The sequence below is a fragment of the Pezoporus flaviventris genome, unplaced genomic scaffold (genome assembly GCF_033815535.1).
Source record: "Pezoporus flaviventris isolate CSIRO_AGI_PZ_B2104156 unplaced genomic scaffold, CSIRO_AGI_Pfla_v1 ptg000067l, whole genome shotgun sequence".
Taxonomy (NCBI): Eukaryota; Metazoa; Chordata; class Aves; order Psittaciformes; family Psittacidae; genus Pezoporus; species Pezoporus flaviventris.
Genome location: NW_026892615.1, coordinates 473,405 through 491,607, shown reverse-complemented (window position 1 = coordinate 491,607; position 18,203 = coordinate 473,405). Strand labels below are relative to the sequence as shown.

Sequence of the window (18,203 nt, the reverse complement as noted above, 5' to 3'; positions counted from 1 at the left end):
CTTCAGAAGTGTCAACTGCAGGGCTGGGCACCAAGCTGGGCAGCCAAGATTACAACCTTTGATGCACTTGTTGTGCATTAGTAAACCCAAGCCGCAAGGACAGGAGTCCCATCTGATTGCAGACATATGCTGTGAAGGTAAGTTCATTAAATGTCTGTGAAACACACAAACACAGCACCACAGAAATGCCCATGAGAAAATAAATAATTCTTCATTCAGTGAAAGCTTTGGATTGTATTAGACAAAGCCTGGGGCAATGTAATGAAAGAGGGAGATAAAAAGAAATGGAATAATTACTCACTCACAGAATGAGGCAAGAATCCTACTGGAAAAATATGTATGGAAATACTTATAATTAAAAACTGTAATAATGCCTGCACACAAAGGGATGAATTAAGGCAACCTGAAGTCTGATATTTCCTATGTTTAAGATGATTGTGAGGGCTTCCATTGAACTGAAAGGAAACTAATGTGTCTTAAGAACTGTGTATATGAAGTCAGGCAAATGCTCCTTCCCCCTCACCACTGAGTAACTACTCTGTGAGGAAAGCCACCAAGTTCTTAGTGAGGAGAAGCATTCCACCCACAGCCTCCTACAAATTTAACTGAAGATCTCTTCAGTCCTTGAACATGCAATAGCTCCCAGCACATGTTTGCAGGACTGGTTTCCACCAGAAAGGACATGTCAATGACCTGTAACAATTCACAGCAGTCCAACTCTGGCTCGTGTTACATACATGTTCTCCAAGCAGTGTGCAGCCTATGGATGGATTTGGTTTGCTGCTTTAACTTTATCCACAACAGGCTGTTGACTTGCAGGACTGCCAGGAACTGGGGTAATGCTTCCCCATAATCCCATCGGGCACTTGTACAGTAAGTGCAAGCCCCCAGCCCCGAGACACCTTAAGAACTTGGGGCTGGCAGTGCCTCCCACCCTTGCCACAGACATTTCCAAGCTCCTCAGAAGCAAAGGTCAGTATTTTGCACCAGCAGCAGATCTTATGCTTTTTATTCCATCATCACGAGCTCACTCAGGACAAGACATCATGCTAACCAGAAGGGCAGAAAATAAACCCATATTTCAGGGCCACAAAAAGAAGAGCAGGCAAGGCTGTACAGAGCTGGCAGCAGCCAGGGGATGCTGACAGGTCTGGTGGCACTGTTGGTACGACTGCCTCACCACCATGCAAATGGAACAAGGAACCTGAAAGAACAGGAACAGACAGAGCCTGTTGTCCCTTCCCTGGCTGTGAGTCTTCATTCCCAAGCAAAAGACATCAAGGCATGTGAGGAGTGCAGAAACCGAGGATGGGGGCTGAGGACCAGAACATCCCAACTTCCTTGCACTGGCTGCAGACCAGGCACACAGGCAGGGACTTTGTCCAAAGGACAAAACAGCTTTGTGCAGCTCGGAAAATAAACTGGATTTGAAGATTGCAGTGGTCTCTCCTGGCTTTTAAAAGCAAAGACATCCGCCTCCCATTACTTTGCTATCCAGCCCACGGTTCACACAGCACTGAGCACAACAGAAGTAGTGAAGAGGGTTTTCAGTCCCTGGACCTGTCTGGATGCCTGCTGAATGTGAAACTAGCTTCCGAGTTCATACAGTGCTTTATTTTGGTGCAGTTGTAGCACTGACGGCAATGGTTGTGTAAAATTTCCTATCTGTATCTAAAACCTAATTCAATTGCAGTATCCTTCTGTAGAGGGATACACAAGAGACCAGAATTGTGAATATTAGCTGCAGCTATTCCCTCCAAGATAGACTGCAAAAACGGAAAATACAGAGCTTGTAGCAGTACACTGAAGCAAACAGAATACAATCTGAGATGATAAATGTCTCTGCTCTTTGGTGCTCTCTTTGTTCAAACGTATCTGCATCCACTTGTATTTGCCATATACATACAGAAACTCCTGGGAAAAGCCTGGCACAATATTTATTGGTTTTAGCAATTCCGGATCTGCAATCCACAATGTAAAATCTGTAGAAACATACATAAGGTAAATGATGAATACTGTGAAGGCAGCACTAATCAGCATTAAGAGTACTTACTGACTACTGCAATTCAGAAATAAAATGGAAGCAGCAGAGTCTTTTTTGGGAGCCGTGTCCACTCATGGCAAAGAAGTGCAAAGAGATGACAAATTTCTAAATCCTGTTTATGAAATTCCATGTATAACTCATTTAGTTCAGTAGCCCTAAAGATTCTCATTTCTGTGTTCATGTGGGATTAGCTTCTTTGCAAAGATACCTGCTCGGGGTATGCTATCCAGAGCCCTAGATGCAGGTTTCATGTCTTGCTAACCTGCTTGCCCAGAGTTAGACACTGTAATAGATCCATCTGGGCATTGCAGTACCTAGGTAAGTAAAAAAACAAGGTGTGAAAACAATAAAAGCAAGGTCTCTGTTCTGTGGGACTACAGGAAACACACACAGGCTGAGAAAAGCTGTGTGTAACGCAGGCCCATGATGTGAAAACTCCATGTACACAAGGACTCCAAAGTCTTTAAATCTCTCCCATCTATGGTCAAAGCATGCTCAAGAACCAGCTCTGGGACAGCTGGTCGTCTTCAAAGGACTTCTTGCAGAGCACAGGCACAAGCAGGACCTGCATCTGCTCCATTTCCAGCAATGCAGCTGCAGGTGAAGAGCCAGAACTATTCAAGAGAACTGTCCTCGAAGCCTTCTCCTCTGGGTATCGACCCCATGTTCATCAGCAGGTACAACCAGCAAGTGCAGTCTGAAACCACCACATACATACAAACATGGTCCTAATGTGACATACCTGTACATAACACCCCAGGGTTACAGAACAGTCGCACAAATGCTGTAGGTATTACAATTTAAATACGCAGCTCTCAAATGGAGATGCCCTCAGGGGCTTTGCTGGAGAGAATGTAAGTCACAGTCGAAGTGAGGAAGGCTTTACTCACCCAAACAGAGCTCCCAGCTATTCTCTGCTCCTCTGCTTACCCTGCCTGATGATATTCCCTCTTATGGCACATACGTGAAGACTACAACAACTCTTTGAGTCAGTTTCAAAAAACAAAGGATGGCTGATCCAAACAGCTGGGACCTGCTGAGGTAAGAGCCTCTTCAGCACAGGCTGTGGGACAGTAGGATAGCTGGACAGGGCTGCAAGGAGAACAAACAGGAATCCCGGCAAAGGGACAGGACCTCCCTGCCTGCAGTGTGACCTGGGGGCACCCAGAGGCTTTGGCACAGTGTGAGACACACTCAGCCCCATGCCACATGGGTATTTGACACAATCCTATCTTGGCTCCCTCACCCACACAAGCTCTTCCTCCCACCACTTTCACTGTTCTGCTACTTTCAGCTAAATCCATCTGCCAAGAAGTTTTGGCACCATGTGCAGCTCTTCTGCTACCAGCCCTCTCTTCTTTGCTCCTGACTGAGGAGCTGATCTGCACCCAGCAGACCCCGCGTCTCTGCATGGTACCAGCACCCCCCTGGTTTCTGTACCTGACCCGGAGACATCAACAACAGGGAGTGGAGAAGCCCCTTTTCCCTGCAGACATGGACATCTCTTGCCCCACGCTGAGGGAGGGAAGCAGAGGGACCCCACAGTGAGGGATGCTGGAGCACACAGCACCCGCTGGGGTCTCTGGGGTGCTGGACCCGCAGCACACAGGGAGCCCCAGCACATGCAGGTGTCCCAGGCAGCCCTTGCACAAGTGCCTGGAGCTCCACGCCATGCCAGACACGCTTGCTGCCGAGACAGCACTGTGCTCCTTCCCCACCAAAAACCCTGAGGCCTCCAGTGTGTATGCTAACCACAACCCTTTGAGAGGCTCGTGTATTTACAAACTGAGGCATGTTGAAATCAAAGGGGATACCATATGACATAATTCACATTAAAATGTCAACAGGCTGACAATTTATAGAGTCAATCCACAGAAGGTGGGGAGAAGTAAGACACAGTAATTGTTTAATTCCCGCTTAAACCAACAGCAGCTTTACCTTCAAAGCAGTACAATGTGCAGGGCTGCTGTCAGCCAAGCGATGCCAGCCCATGGCACTGGGCCAGCAATGAGGTAACAGCATTAACTGTTTATAGGCCTTTCTCACCAGCAGCAAGCAGGCTCAGGGCTGGGATGCTGCTCGGAGAAACAGAGCTCCAGCCCACCTCACAGCAAATATTTGCTGTCAGGACAAGGACAACCTGTTTTTCAGGAAGACAGAGGCCCTCTCGCTAGGGCACTGGAGGCACAGCCTTGAGCCTGCGCTGTGCGTCCCACCACCATGGCACACCTCCTTCTTGGGAGCAGACATCATCGGGCTGAGCGCTTCTAGGGACCAGCAGATGAACCTGCCTGCACAGCGCCTGCACCAAGCAGCCCTGACCCGCTAGGTGCAACACCACAGCAGCGAACATCGGAGGGATGAGATGCCCCAGCTGTAAATTACTTCATGGCATACATGAACTTTTTACCCCAAGTAAATTGCAGCACCTTTCCCCGTATCAAATAGATTGCAGTGTTTTGTGAGACATGACTCCTGGCCATCTCAGCTTGCTTATATCCCTTGCCCACAGACAAGCTGCCAGCGACACATCTTGTAGCCTGTAATAATGCATAAGGAAAGCAGAGAGAGAAATGTGCACCACTGGGAAAGATTTTACCTGGATAAACCACAGCCAATAAATTTTCTATAAACGCCAGCTAATACCGGCCCTTTGAGAGCAATGGGAAGGGACTGCATGGGCTCGAGAGTCCTCCGCACAGACTCACTGTCTGTACATAAACAGTAACACCTCATTCTCTCTTCTACTTCATTAACTGAAACGCATTAAAACAAGTGTGCATTGGGAGCAGAAAATGAGACTGTTAAACCAAGCTGATATAATCCTCATCAGCTGTGGGAAATGAGAACACATCCATTATGCTGAATCAAGTGCGCCAACTGTGATTTCCGATAATGTTAAGACCCCAAGAAAGATGCTCTTCCCCCTCAACTGTATCTCTCCTGCTCCTTTCACACTAGGCAGCTCAATCTGCCGTCTTCAGGACTGTCTGGTGTGTTACACCCAGAGCACTGGGGTTGCCTCTCCTATTCCAGCAGCCACCCTCCAACCACACTGCCCTGGGCCTTGGTCTAGCACTGCACTCTCCTGATCCCAGAAGATAACCTGCTCAGTAAGAAGAGGGAACCCTTTGATTCTAAGTATGAAAGGGGAATAAAAGGCCAGGCCAGCAGAGCAAACACCCAGAATCACAATTCAGATTCACAACCCCATCCTGGGACATTCGCATGAAGCGTGACAGTGTTTGACAATGGCAGTGTTTTCCTAGGGTGACAGACATGCTGCTGAGGCATCTGTACTACACCTTGATGTTACCAGCCTGCAAAACAGCACAAAAGGGAGAAAACACCATAGTGCCTGTGTGTAAAAACACCAGCACTGACATCAATGTGTGTCAGAAGGGTCCTCTAACCACCAGGTTGGCGGTCAGATGCAGAAGGAGACTGAGCTGGGGGAGTCTCAGCAGAGGCAACAAGCGCAGCGATCACTGACCTTCAGCAGCAAGCAGCCAGCTCCACACGAGGATGAGAAGCTGCTCCCTTCTCCCAGGGAGGGGGGCAACCAGAACATGTCCCAGCCATATGAGCAGAGTTCAGATACTGGAGAAACAGTCATTTATTTTCTCTTACCCCTGAGAGCCAGAGCAAGGGAATCCTCCCGATAGCACCGGAACTGGACAGACCACATTCACATCAGAGGAGCGAGCAGCTTCAGGCCCTCCAGCAGCCTTGGGGTTGAACTGCTGACCCCACCAGAGCAGCTCAGGTTTCCAAGTTCCCTTTTCCCTGCACCAAGCAGCGATTCTGGCGCAGCAGGATGGGGTCTCCGCTTCCAACGCCTCTGCCTCGCCTCCATGCTTAGAGCAAGAATGTAAACAACCACTTCAAACCTCACATCTGCTCGTTCAGAGTTTCTAAAGGAAATGCGACTATTAAACAGCGTTTCTCTCCAAGTGGAATCTGGAGCACAGTCTAGACTTGGCTCTCTGGGACTTGTTCCTTGATATGAACCTCGGGGAGTGAAGAGGACACATCAGGGTCTAAACCGGCAGCTTCCCACAGCCTGTGCAGGCATTTTGAACAGGGTCCATGAAGTCTGTTTAACCAGCATGATGTGTGCAACAGAATCACAAAGAAACAGGCATTTAAAGTGACATCTGTTGGATTAATTAGCTGTGTAATTAGCCTCCCCTCTGTGGAGATAGGCTTTGTTACTTCCCCAGGTGATTTTCTTTGTAACCATGTTCTCCAAGCATGAGAAGGGGAGGAGTGAGTGGGATAGGATTGTAATGCCTGCTCATGAAGAGAGGCAGAATCAAGTCTAGAGGCCATTATGCACCTGAGGGGAAATAAGTGGCAGCAGGTCAGAGGACCCCAACCACCACGTAAAATGTGGTGAAACCCCAATATGTCATGTGCATCAGTCCTTGTGAATTTTGTAACTATGGATGGGTGAGGCATGCACAAGGGATGAAGGACAGGATATAATCCAGATTTTTACATTCCCCCTGTTTAGATCAGAGCATCCTGGCCACTCTCCCCACCTCCCCATCTTGTAAGCCCCTGAGCTGACAAGGGGGAGTCAAAGCAGGCTCAAACACTGTGATGAGGCAGCAATGCTGTTCTACCAGAGCCACTGCAGCCTGTTTTGCTGAGCAGAAGAATTGTGAGCTAATGCTTAGGACAAAGAGGAAACCAGGATCCTGGGATTAATAACTGCACTATCCTGATCAACGGCCAAAGAGAGGTACATCCTCAGAAATCCACCTCCATGCTTTAAATGCAGAACAAGAGAGGGAAGGGAGGAATCAAAGCATTAATTTCTGCTGTTGGGGAAAAAAAGCAATGTAACAATGGAGCTGTATGGCAACTCCAGCATAAATCCAACCACTACCTAAGCAAGCATTTGCAGTACAAGTTGATCCCAGCAGCTTTTCCATATTGTACCACAACATCCATACCGCTAATTTTTCACAGCTCATGGCAACAGGAAGGGTTCAAAATCAGGTAGTGAGAAGGCAGGTTTTGAGAATGATGATCAGCAGTCCAAAAAAATCAGCTGACTCTAAGACCAGATTATTATCTTTACTCTGGATACACATCAAGTCCTTGCCAGAGCCATGTGATCTGGAGCCTGCTCCTCCTAACACATCAGCAGCACACTGGCTGGCTGTGTCCCAGCAGTGGTCCTGGGAGGTAGTGAGGGGCAAACTGGTATCACGAAGCTTTGTGGTAAATATCCACCTACCATCTTAAACACTGCCACTGTCTCACTGCAGCCCTGTGGGCCCAGAGCTCCCTGTGCTACATGCCCCAGCAGTGGCTCTGCAGTGTGGGGAGCAGTCTTTGGCAGGGAGGCAAAATAACCTGGAGACAAGTATCTTCAAAGTGCTGCAATAGAGTTTACCGGAGCTTGTCCAACCATACCAAAAGGCACAACTTTGAGAGAACCTGTTGTGCAACTGTAATGTATTGCCTAATTTGAACTGCAGAACTTGACTGCACACATTACAGTGTGAGGCCAGGATTTTTAGGACTGGCAAGTAGGACCAAAATAACATTATGGTATTAGGTTATGTATTATGCATACATTATTTATTGTGATTTAATGAATTCCCTAGGAGATAGCAAACATAGGACCTCCCATGCTGCTTCCACAGTAATTTTGGGGACTTTAACTGTTACAAAACTCTATACAGAAATGGCTCCGTTATCTCAGGAGAGAGGATGACAAAGTGCCATGCAGCCTGGCTGCACTAGCACAGCCTAATAGAAATCAGCAGTTCACACCACATCACACGGAGTAGGTTGGGGAAAGCACCTCATGGCTCCTTCCCAGCTTGCAAATCAAGCCACTGATAGAGATGGATGTTAATGAATGGCCATCCATTATTTAATAAGCTCGTCATAAAGAGCCTGCAGCTGCACTGCAGTTACCTGCCAGGACTGTTACCCACAGTGCTGAAAACCCAACCAGGAAAAGGAATGAAGAGCATTTCCTAGGTCTTCCAGGAATACTATCCAAAGAGAAACACGATAGCCCAGATGGGAGCACAGGATCATCAGTGGGGGAACCACTTCGAGCACAGGTCTTCAGCAGACACCAGCAAGCAGGGGCACACAAGCCCTGCACTGCAACTCCACTCACCAGCTTCAGCTTCGTACAAAACACCCCCACGTCTCTTCTCCCCACTCACTCCATCACTCCTACACCCAGGCTTCTTCCAGCCCTACCCACTTGTCCTCACATACTCACCCTCCACACTCTCCTCTGAGAGCAGCAACCTTCTGCGTCTGTACAGGGCAACAGCAGGTACCCAACAGCCTACACCACCACAGCAGGGTCTGCTAGAGTTTCTGCCATTCAATGGCCCTATGTCAGAATGATGACCATAACCACCTTCTCCTCATCCTGGAAGACTGTATAACAAGCATCACCCAAAATGGAAAAAATCTGGCTTTGAAATTTACACATTCATCCACATGATCAAAAAAATTACTGGGATAAAAAACCTGAACCATACAGACATACAAACCTGGCCCCACGCATGGCGAAAGGTCATACAAAATTCACACTGATGCCTCATTGAAGCAATGACATCTCACTGTGAGAGAATGGCTGAGGTCTGGGGCAGCTTTGCAAGTCCCTTCTTACTCACCAGTGCTCAGCCTGTCCCCATGAGCCCACACATCCTGGTGAATGAGAGTGAAACCAAGCCCAAAGTACCTGTGGTTGCTCACAAGGGACTGCTGCAGATCAGGATAAAAGCTTGTCAAGGTGCTTTTTGGCTGTTTGGTTATTTTTCTTGGCTTTTGTTTGTTTATTTGGAGTTTTTTACCCATTCTCACAAATATTTTTGAACTCTAAATCCTGTTTGACAGAGAGCTTTTAGCTGCATGGTTTGGCTAACCCCTAGCTCCTGCTGTGGCCATCACTTGCTCCTGTGCCAGTTGCAGTCTTTCTTATTTGTTATTCAAGTTGCTTTTACATGGTGGTTTCTCCACTAAGCTGTTGGTTGCACATGGCTCAGTACTGGAAAACTGTTTTAAGAATCTAAATGACTAAAGTTCACAAACGAAACACAGAGCAAGCAGTGCTGTGTGTCTCCACAGTTCTGATCTCAACTCTTTCAAAAAGCAGTACAAAATGTAATTTTTGTGATCCTGTATTAACATATTTCATTATTAAATACCTCAAGGAAGGTAAAAACTGTTGTGCCAGGCTGCTGTGATGGAGCAATCTGACACTCAGAGAAACACACAGTCCCAAGAGGGAGTTTTCTGAAACGGTTAAATGGATAGTGAGTGTTTTTTGCATTAAAATACTTGGAAATCCCAACAGGATGCAAAAGTAGAACCAGATCGTAGGGGCTCATTCCTCCTGTAGTTGACTGTACTGTGAAAAACAGTTTTGTGGAAGAGCAAAGCACTGATTGAATTTCTTTCATCCTGAAAGAAGGAGGAGCACAGGCACAGAGCCTGCGAGAGGTGCTGCTGGGGCCAGGGAGCTGAGCTAGGCACAAGATCCAGCACCAGTCCCCCTCCAATCACACCCAGGGTGTGGGCAGACCAGGGAGTACCTCACAAAGTTTCTTCAGCAATGGGTACAGCAAGGTTCAAAGCTCAACCCAGATCTAAGCACACTCTAGCCCTCAAAACCACTTCAGTTCATAAGCACATCTTTTATTATGAGTTCACCAAGACTAGAGGACGGCAGATTTGAATTAAAGGTTTCAAAATCCAGCTTTAAAAACAACTTTGTGGGGAGACTTAAGTAAAGCTGCCACTGGAATTTTAGCTTAAGACCTTGTAGGAAATCGGCTGAAAGTCCATTATGCTCTGTAATTTAACCAGGCTTCTGGCACAATTCATGTTACTCATGAGTGTAATTCAGAGCTCTGATGCTGCATCAATAGTTCAAAAGATAAACTTGCGAAAATAAACCCAAAACACACAGAAGGCAGTCAGTGAGTAAATCAAAGGTTAATACAGCTCTAAATCCTCTGTAACAAGCACAACAGACTCTTTGCGGGCAACTTCATCCTAAGAACCTCAAAAGGCACAGACTGATGGAAGTTTTTGATAAAATCAAACCTCAGACATGTTTCCTTTTGCCTACATTCAATCACTCGGGTATTTGAAAGCTGAATCACGGCACCCACTCGTAGCTCCAGCAATGCTGAGCTGGGCTCTATACACCACCACAGGGTCTGGAGGCTGAGGGTGGGCTGGGACCCGTGGGTGACGGTGGAGCCACCACGTGCTGACAGTGGCCGGGGCTTCCTGCCACCCTCTGTGTGACAGGAGAAGACCTCTACCAGCAGCTGCAGAGGCATGGCCAGTGCAGAGAGCTGTCCAAACTTACGGTAGCCTGATTAAAAACCACTGAGGGAAGAAAAATCAAAACACTTTCCCCTTTACTCTCTTGTATTTTGGAGCCAAAAGCCAAGAATTCCTTTTATTTGCTTCTCGCTGATGCCACTAATTTTAAGCCTTTTTTTTTTTTTCTTTTTAAAGTTTGAAAACCCAAGATGCCTGTTTAAAAGCTATAACCTGACAAAACACAGAGCTTTCCTACACTTAAGTCCTACAGGAAACACCTACTGTCAGCCAAGTACTGGCATTAGGTGACTCCCATCAATACCTTGCTGAAGAATGATAGCATTCTTAGCTCAACAATCCAGAAAGGAACAGAAACCACATTTTAACAAACCAGCAATTCCCACTAGCAGGGAAATTAGCGAAAGGTAACAGGGCACACCTAGAACAATCCGTTCCTAGTACATAACCAAAGCTTCCAGCTACCTGCTATTTGAGTTTCCTGAGCTGGAGCTTGCATCCCAATGACCACCTAATGAACACTGACGTGCTATCCATCCTGCTCCTTTTTCAGTCCGTCTGTATGCCCACTCTCTGCAACATCCAATGGTAACAAGATTCACAGGTTCATAATATGCTGTACAAAAAAAGTGACTGCTACCTGTTCACCTCCTGTTCTGGATCTGTGCGTCAAGCTAACTTCAAAGTCTGCTGCCTTCACGCAAGTTACTCCAGCTAGTTCTCATCTCTACCACTTTCTCTGGGCCTCATCTACTGTTGTTAATCCTTCCTAAAGTGAGCTAAATGGAACACAATATTCAACAATCAGGCAAATCAAGGATTTACACAGCTCCCATGTTTTACCCTGCTTGCCACTGTTCACTGAGTTAATGTTTTCAAAGAGACTGGGAATGACTCCATGTCTCACTTGCAGGAAGAGCAAATTTAAACCTGCTTTTTAATTTCCTTTTTTTTTTTTTTTTTGCATGATAGGGCAGCAGGAAGAAAAGCCCAGATATCCCCACCAGGGCTGTCTGCCCTCCATCCCTCCAACACTGCTTGACACTGAATTTCATCTATCATCTCCTGTGAAAGCACTTAGTGTTACAAAGTTCTTCTGCAACTGTCATTCAGCTTTACATCTAATAGTCTACATATTTTTACTTCTTTATAGTACAGTTTTCAATTTGTTTTGAAAAGACACTGGGAAGCCCACTGCCTGTGTGAACCTGCCTGTGGGCTGGCTGACAGCTTCAAGAAACCAGCAGTGCTGAAGAACCTTCTCTTACCCAAGTCTGTCCTCCCCTTTCTAATCTATATGCCTACTAAGACTCTTCCCATTACAGTTTCTATCAATTTGCTGACTTACTGCTTTGCAGTTTCAGCTCAGCGCACATTACTGTGAGGAGTCTGCCATTTCACGTGCAGGTTCCTGCAGAGCCCTTAAGTGAAGAGCCCTGGAAACCCCAGTGACTTCTGCCTCATTGGTACCTCTGTCTGAGACCATCTCTTGGATTTATCCTATGTTACAAGGATTTCTTCAGTTCTTCTCTGGAAAGCTGGTGAGAAGAATTCATTCCTCCCTCCCCTGCCCATACTGTGATCCTTCCCTTTTTGTTTTTCTACCTCCTCTTGAAATACTTTTCTATTTAATCATGTTGGACTTTCTGTGGACTTTGGCAGAGTCTCCCCCGCACTTTGTTTTCAACCTGTTCTCATCCATAGTATACATTTAATACAAGCACCTACTGCATTTTTAAGAAAATCCTCTGTGATCTGCACACATCACACCCTTTTGATTTCTCTAACAGTAGCTCACCCATTTTCATGTAGTTTTAACTTCAGAGTATTATAGTAACTACATCTCATACAATATTACATGCATCATCTAGGATTAAAAATTTTGGGGGATTTTGTAACAAGTTTCTTCATGGTGACACTTCAAGCCTCTTGAAGTTCAGTCACTGCATCCCCTGCTATCACGATGCTCTACTATTTGCAAGGTGGTAGCTAAAAAAGAGTCTCCTATTGCACTTTCTACACTGCAAGCTGTTGAATTTCCTCCTGCACATCACAGCTTCCATCCAGGTCTGGTAACTGGTAATACAGCCTTGAATGCTCTTAATTGTGTAATGTAAATCACTGCCAAGGATTGTACAGTGTTTTACTGGAGTCAAGCAGTTAATGCACACTCTCACCCCAACTCCTCCATGTTCTGCAGTGTCGTTGGTGTTACTTTTGTTTCCACCGGCTTTCTCAATTGCCTATTTGATCAGTAGCTTCATTCAAGACCAACAGGCCCATCAGCTCTTCGATTAACACCGCACAGCACATACACTTTTGGTTTTGGTCTCTCTCATGTATTGTACTAACTGCAAAGCTTGGCTCCCAAACCCCAGAGCAGCGTCTTGCTGCAGTTCCTCCAGCTCAGCCCTGCTGCTCTCAGGAAACATGTGCTCCTGCTGTGCCTGTGGGAGAGGGAAGGTGAGACACACACCCCTTAGTGAACCAGGAACTCCCACCACCTTCCGCTGGGTTTGCAGCTGCACCTCCTGTTCACCTTCTCACAGGTCATCTTTGCTTCTTTCCAAGTCAGCATAGATCCACACAGCTTCATTACCACCAGTATCCCGAATACTAGCATTAAGAAGTCGTTTTCCTGCACACTCTACATCTCCCAGTTAACAAAGAACCTCTATGCAGGGTAATCCAAATCACGTAACCCAAATCCTCTCCTTCAGACTGCCTATCCCCTAAAAAAGTTAACTCAGCACTTGGAAAGACTGAAAAGGAAGACACTGAATGAACTCATTGAACACACTCATTTGGCAGTCTGGCCAGCAGTGTGTTTCTTCAGCAGTTCTTTGTTTAAACTTCTTCTGAATTACAGGTTTTGAACTAAAGAGTTTCAGGAAGTTGTAGGAAATGTCCAAACTTGGCTCTTGCTCAAGCAGATTAATTCCTTCTGGAAATTCCACCTGTGCAATAGATGCCGGGAACTAGTGCCTGCCCTATTCCAGATGTATGGAACGCTGCTCTGCTGCAAGTCTGGTCTAGTCTTCTGCCATCATGAGGAGACAAGACTTAGCTTCTGTTACAGTAAGCTTCCACTTGTCAAGAGTTTGCACAGTCTCTGCCTCCCTGCTTACAGCCAGTGCAGCTGAGCCCCACGCTCACTGTGCTCACCAAGCTGTGCTAGATAAGAAACAAAGGCTCCTCAAACCTATCATCTACCTCAAGCCAGTACATTCACCTCAAAAACTTGAGCACTCATGTTTACAATGGTACTCTTGCTTTCCAGGTAGCCTCTCAGAATACAGAAGCCACCAGCCACAGGGAGCAGATAAGCACATGGTGAGAGGCACAAGTGCCACATTCCCCAGATAAATGACAGGATTTTCAGTTTAGCTGCAGGATTTTAGGGAGACAGTAGGGATTTGGGAAAACATAAGAAGAAAGGAAGGATTACCAGACCCTACCAGCTTCTTGTCGTAAGCAAGGCCCCCACTGCAGCATCCATGCCCCCTCATCACGGACATGGAAGAGGTCTGATGAAAGCTATTGCCATGTGCAGGATGAAGATGGCAGCAGAAGACCAGACCTCCTCATCCGGCACTGAAGCATTGCAGGAGAGACTAAAAGGTTCACCAGACTACAGGCTAACAGTGTCTCCAGATCACATTTTTTGGCAGCAAGTAGCACTAAAGAAGTGGCTCTTCGGCAATGCAAGCAGCCAGTAACATGTGATTTATGAGTAAAATGGCAAAAAGGCAGAATAAGGAGGATTGTGTGTGATAAGCCCAGAATGCGCTCTCACCCAGCAGCATCTGGAGAGGATTTTCTCCAGCAGGCAGGGAAGAACTCGATTACATCCAGTTAACTGTGCTCTAAACTGATTATGCATGTGCCAGGCTAATGGATTACATTAGCAAGAGGAAAAATAACATCCAATCAATCTCAATTTACTGCAGACCACACCAAGGCCTGAGAGAAGAGAAACCGTTCTGTGAACTACCCCCACCGCCGCTGCATCTTTTCAGCTATCAAGAGAGACATGGCGTTACAACCCCTCTGAAGACTGCAAGAACTGCACTGATGCTTGCTTGATCCAGAGAAAGTTTTTTCCAGTATTTTCAAACACTGATTCTAGCTGTGCTGGAGTGAGACACCGTGAATCCAGCCATCCACTATCCCCTGCTAAAGGTTTTCTATAAACATGTCAGCAAGCAAATACATGGACCATTCAGCAGACTTCATGACTCTGAAGTGTGTTATTCTCCATCTAGCGTTTCACAGCTTTTGTGTCAGAAGCAACACAAGGCTGTAGCAGCTGAGAACTGCCCAGGTCTCTTACAAACCTGAAATGTGACAACTCCTCTTGCCTGCATGAGGAAAGCATTTCAGGAATCTTCTTTACAAGCATCTATGGCTGTCCCCAGGTCTCACTTTGTTCCCCACCCTTCCTCGGAGCCCCAGCTGCTTCTTTCCCAGCAGAAACCACTGTAGGTGAGGGGTCTATACAAACAATTTTTAAACGTCTGCAATGCGTATTTAAGAGAACAATAACATATGTTAAAACTCATAACAGAGCTTTTGAACAACTCATCTGCACCTCAGACTGAATTCCACAGACAGAAGAGATTCAGTTCCTCAGCTGGCTTTTTAAAGGCTCACTAGGACTATCCTGCCCATGTCCAAGCTGATTTACTCTCTCAGGTCTCCTGCACATCTGAGAGCAGAGGTTTATGTGTAAATCTGACCATTTTTAGAGCCAGTCTCTGCTGTTTTATGTCGGATCCCAGCTGAAGATGGTAACAGCAATCACACAACACTCTTGACCTCGACAGAGAGCTCGGCAAAAACCGAATCTGCCTCAGAGCACCTCCCCATCAACTCTAGGCAGGTCCAACTACCATAGTTCAAAGCAAACCCTCAACGATGCTCCTGGCTGTCTGCTTCCTCTCTGAATTTTGTGGAACTGCTCATTTCTAGGGAAAATCCAGGAGTTTTGACATCTGCGTGCACTGTGACATGGGTGGGCTACTGCACCAGCAGTTCAATGTCAAGTTTTAAATTCCCCTTACATAAAGAAAATATTCAAAGAAATAATTTAGAAGTACAAAATACAGTCTGTTTATGTATATATACTTCTATATGAAAAATGGCACCACATTTGGGGGAAATTAGGAAGAAAAGGATGAGGACAGAAACAAAAAATTAGGAAGAAAAGGATGAGGACAGAAACAAAAAATTAGGAAGAAAAGGATGAGGACAGAAACAATTAAAAACAACCCTGAGAGAAATGAGGAGACAATAAGCGGGATAGCATGTGTGAAGGGAAGGTATGCGGCTGCTTAGATTTATGGCAGTTCGTACCTGATTGTTCATAGTAAAGCCATTATGGGATGATTAGAGAAAAAGGTGAAGCTTTAAGTCCAGTGAAAATCAATAGGAACGTCTGCAGCAATTTTGCTGCACGAGTGAAAGGACTATTTACTGTATCCGGAGCTCCTCTTGGGTTACAGCCCACAGGGCTCAGGCCAGTGAGGGGAAGGGGTTATGAGTGAGAGAAACAAGTCAGGAAAGGGATGATGGTTATAAAAAAGACACCAAATGAAAACGGGCGGAAGAGGAAAGAAAACAAGATGGTAGTCACAGGCCAAATCCTGCCACAGATGGAAACCTGCAGTGCCTCCAAATCTCTGTACACACACACAGTCAAGTACATGCACGTTTATACAGGCTTTTCTTTGAGCCTTCTCCCTTTTCCAGCCTGCCAACCCTTTGCTGATCGCAACATTAATGTATACAGAACATAAAAGAACAGAGACAGTGGCCTTCTTCCTCCACCCCTCCCTTCTCCATCCACCCAGCTTTCTTCATGCCAGGATGAACACACTTCTCCGATGGCAGCAAAAGCATCCAACTGCTCGTGGAGAATCTTGGATGGGTTAACAGACTGCCTCATGGAAGAAAGCCAACAAAAGTGTGGCAAACACTGCCTCACGTAATGTTTTCAGCAGTGACTGTTGAATTTCTGTGCTGAAGTATCATTTATATGCAGTGCTAGAAGACATACAAACCTCCATTAAGGCACCTTGACATGAATACTCATTGGCCTAAGGCTTTAAGCACCACATCTGATACCAGAATGCAGGCTGAACTGTTGCACCATGCAAATGAGACTGGGTTTTGCTTGAGAGATCTGAGCAACTCATCTCCAAAGGATTACAACCCACTGCTGTTCAAATAGATTTTCCTTTGTTCCAGCACTCGGGCAATGAAGGAAGATGAAGCAAAGCCAACCCTTACCTTATACAGCTTCAGGCTGGCCTCATGCCTCGAGTTCACTGTGTGAAGACGCAGCTTCTCTAGACTGTTGGTGTAGTAGTCGCACGCATTGCATTTCAGGTGTACCGGATTCCCAATGGCCACACACTTCAGCCTCCATTCATTGGCCTTTCCACCCTCCTTGATATGTGCTACCAGCTGGTATTTCTGCACATGCTTGTCTGTCTTACAGTGGAGTTGAAAGTTTGCCTTGAGCTGTGTGTTGTAGCGGCACAACTTGCACTGGTACGAGTCCCCCATCACTGCCTTCCACTCATCTTCAGGGAGGCTACGCTCCACATTCATGTGGAGGCCCAGCATGTCCAAATTATCTGTAGTGAACTTGTTGCACACAGCACACTGGAACAGCTTCAGCGATGGGTCATTTGTTTGTGTGAAACTCTCACCCAGGTTCATTAACTCCTCAGACACCAGCTGTCCACCACCTAACCGCATGTCCAGGGGGATCTCTCCACCCACTGCATGAAGGAAAAAGGAGAGAAAGAGGTCAGAAAAGCTGAATTCTTTAGTTGCCTGAAGAGAAGCACACAGTAGAACACACACTGCTCTCGGTGCAACTCTTGCACCCATCAAACACACAGCAAGAGCTAAGCACACCATTCCTTTTGCCTACTCCTCTGTGCTGCTGGTCAGTACTGTATGCAAATAAAAAAGCAAGCACAACCAGCATGTAAGGCTGGGAAGGGACCATGTTAGCTCTCGCTACCCACCCACTGAAGAAGTATCCAACCCTCTGCCCCTGAAAACGGCAAGAAAAACCCGACAGAGTTTTGGAGGCCATAGAATTTCTTAATAGCACGCTGAAGCCTCCATGGCCATTTCACGAACAGCATAACACTTTGTTTTTTTCTTGCCTACCTAGAGAAGCAAGAACTGTTACCTCACACAGTGCCAGAGCATAGTACCTGCCAAATAAAAACAGTCAAGAGCCCCTGGTCCAAATGGTGGGAGTACTGCAGCTTGGTCAGCACACTGCCGTCACAAGTAGGTAACAGAATGTGGCAGTTAAAAAAACAACCAGGAAAGTGCCACTCCTGTTATTATTAGATCTCACCTCTTGCCCAACAGTTCAAAATGGTGCACAGACTTCTAAAAATAGTGTTAACAGACGCTCTGTATGCCCAAGGAAAAGACAACCACTATTAACGAGAGTGCAAGAGCATGTCAAGGAAAGCCAGCAGGATGCTTACTAAGTGTCAGACCTACCCTTCAAACCATGAACTGAAGTCTATTCACTTACAGTAAATGAATGCAGCAAGCTCTTATTTACATCAGCACTCTGAAGATGTGGACACAGAGACCTTTTTCTAACAACTTTTCATGCCAAAGCACAGAGACCAACCAACCACCAGCTTCTTCTTAGGACCTTTGCTTCACCTTGCTCTCCATTTCCGTTTTTAAGACATTTATGCTCTTCCTGAAGCTTGCTGGTATTTTACCTTGATCTTACGTCATAGCTCAGCTTAACAACCTTATTAAAGGAAACTTT

At 46.2% G+C, this 18,203-nt stretch overlaps 1 protein-coding gene across 1 annotated transcript in view; it reads right to left on the bottom strand.

Moving 5' to 3' along the window:
• The window catches only part of ZFHX3 (zinc finger homeobox 3), a 153,264-nt gene that overhangs the window by 78,318 nt on the left and 56,743 nt on the right, over positions 1-18,203 (bottom strand). Inside the window, exon 3 of the mRNA XM_061471762.1 lies at positions 16,676-17,172. Within this exon, the coding sequence (XP_061327746.1) occupies positions 16,676-17,172 (497 nt within the window). The remainder of the gene's footprint in view (positions 1-16,675; positions 17,173-18,203) is intronic.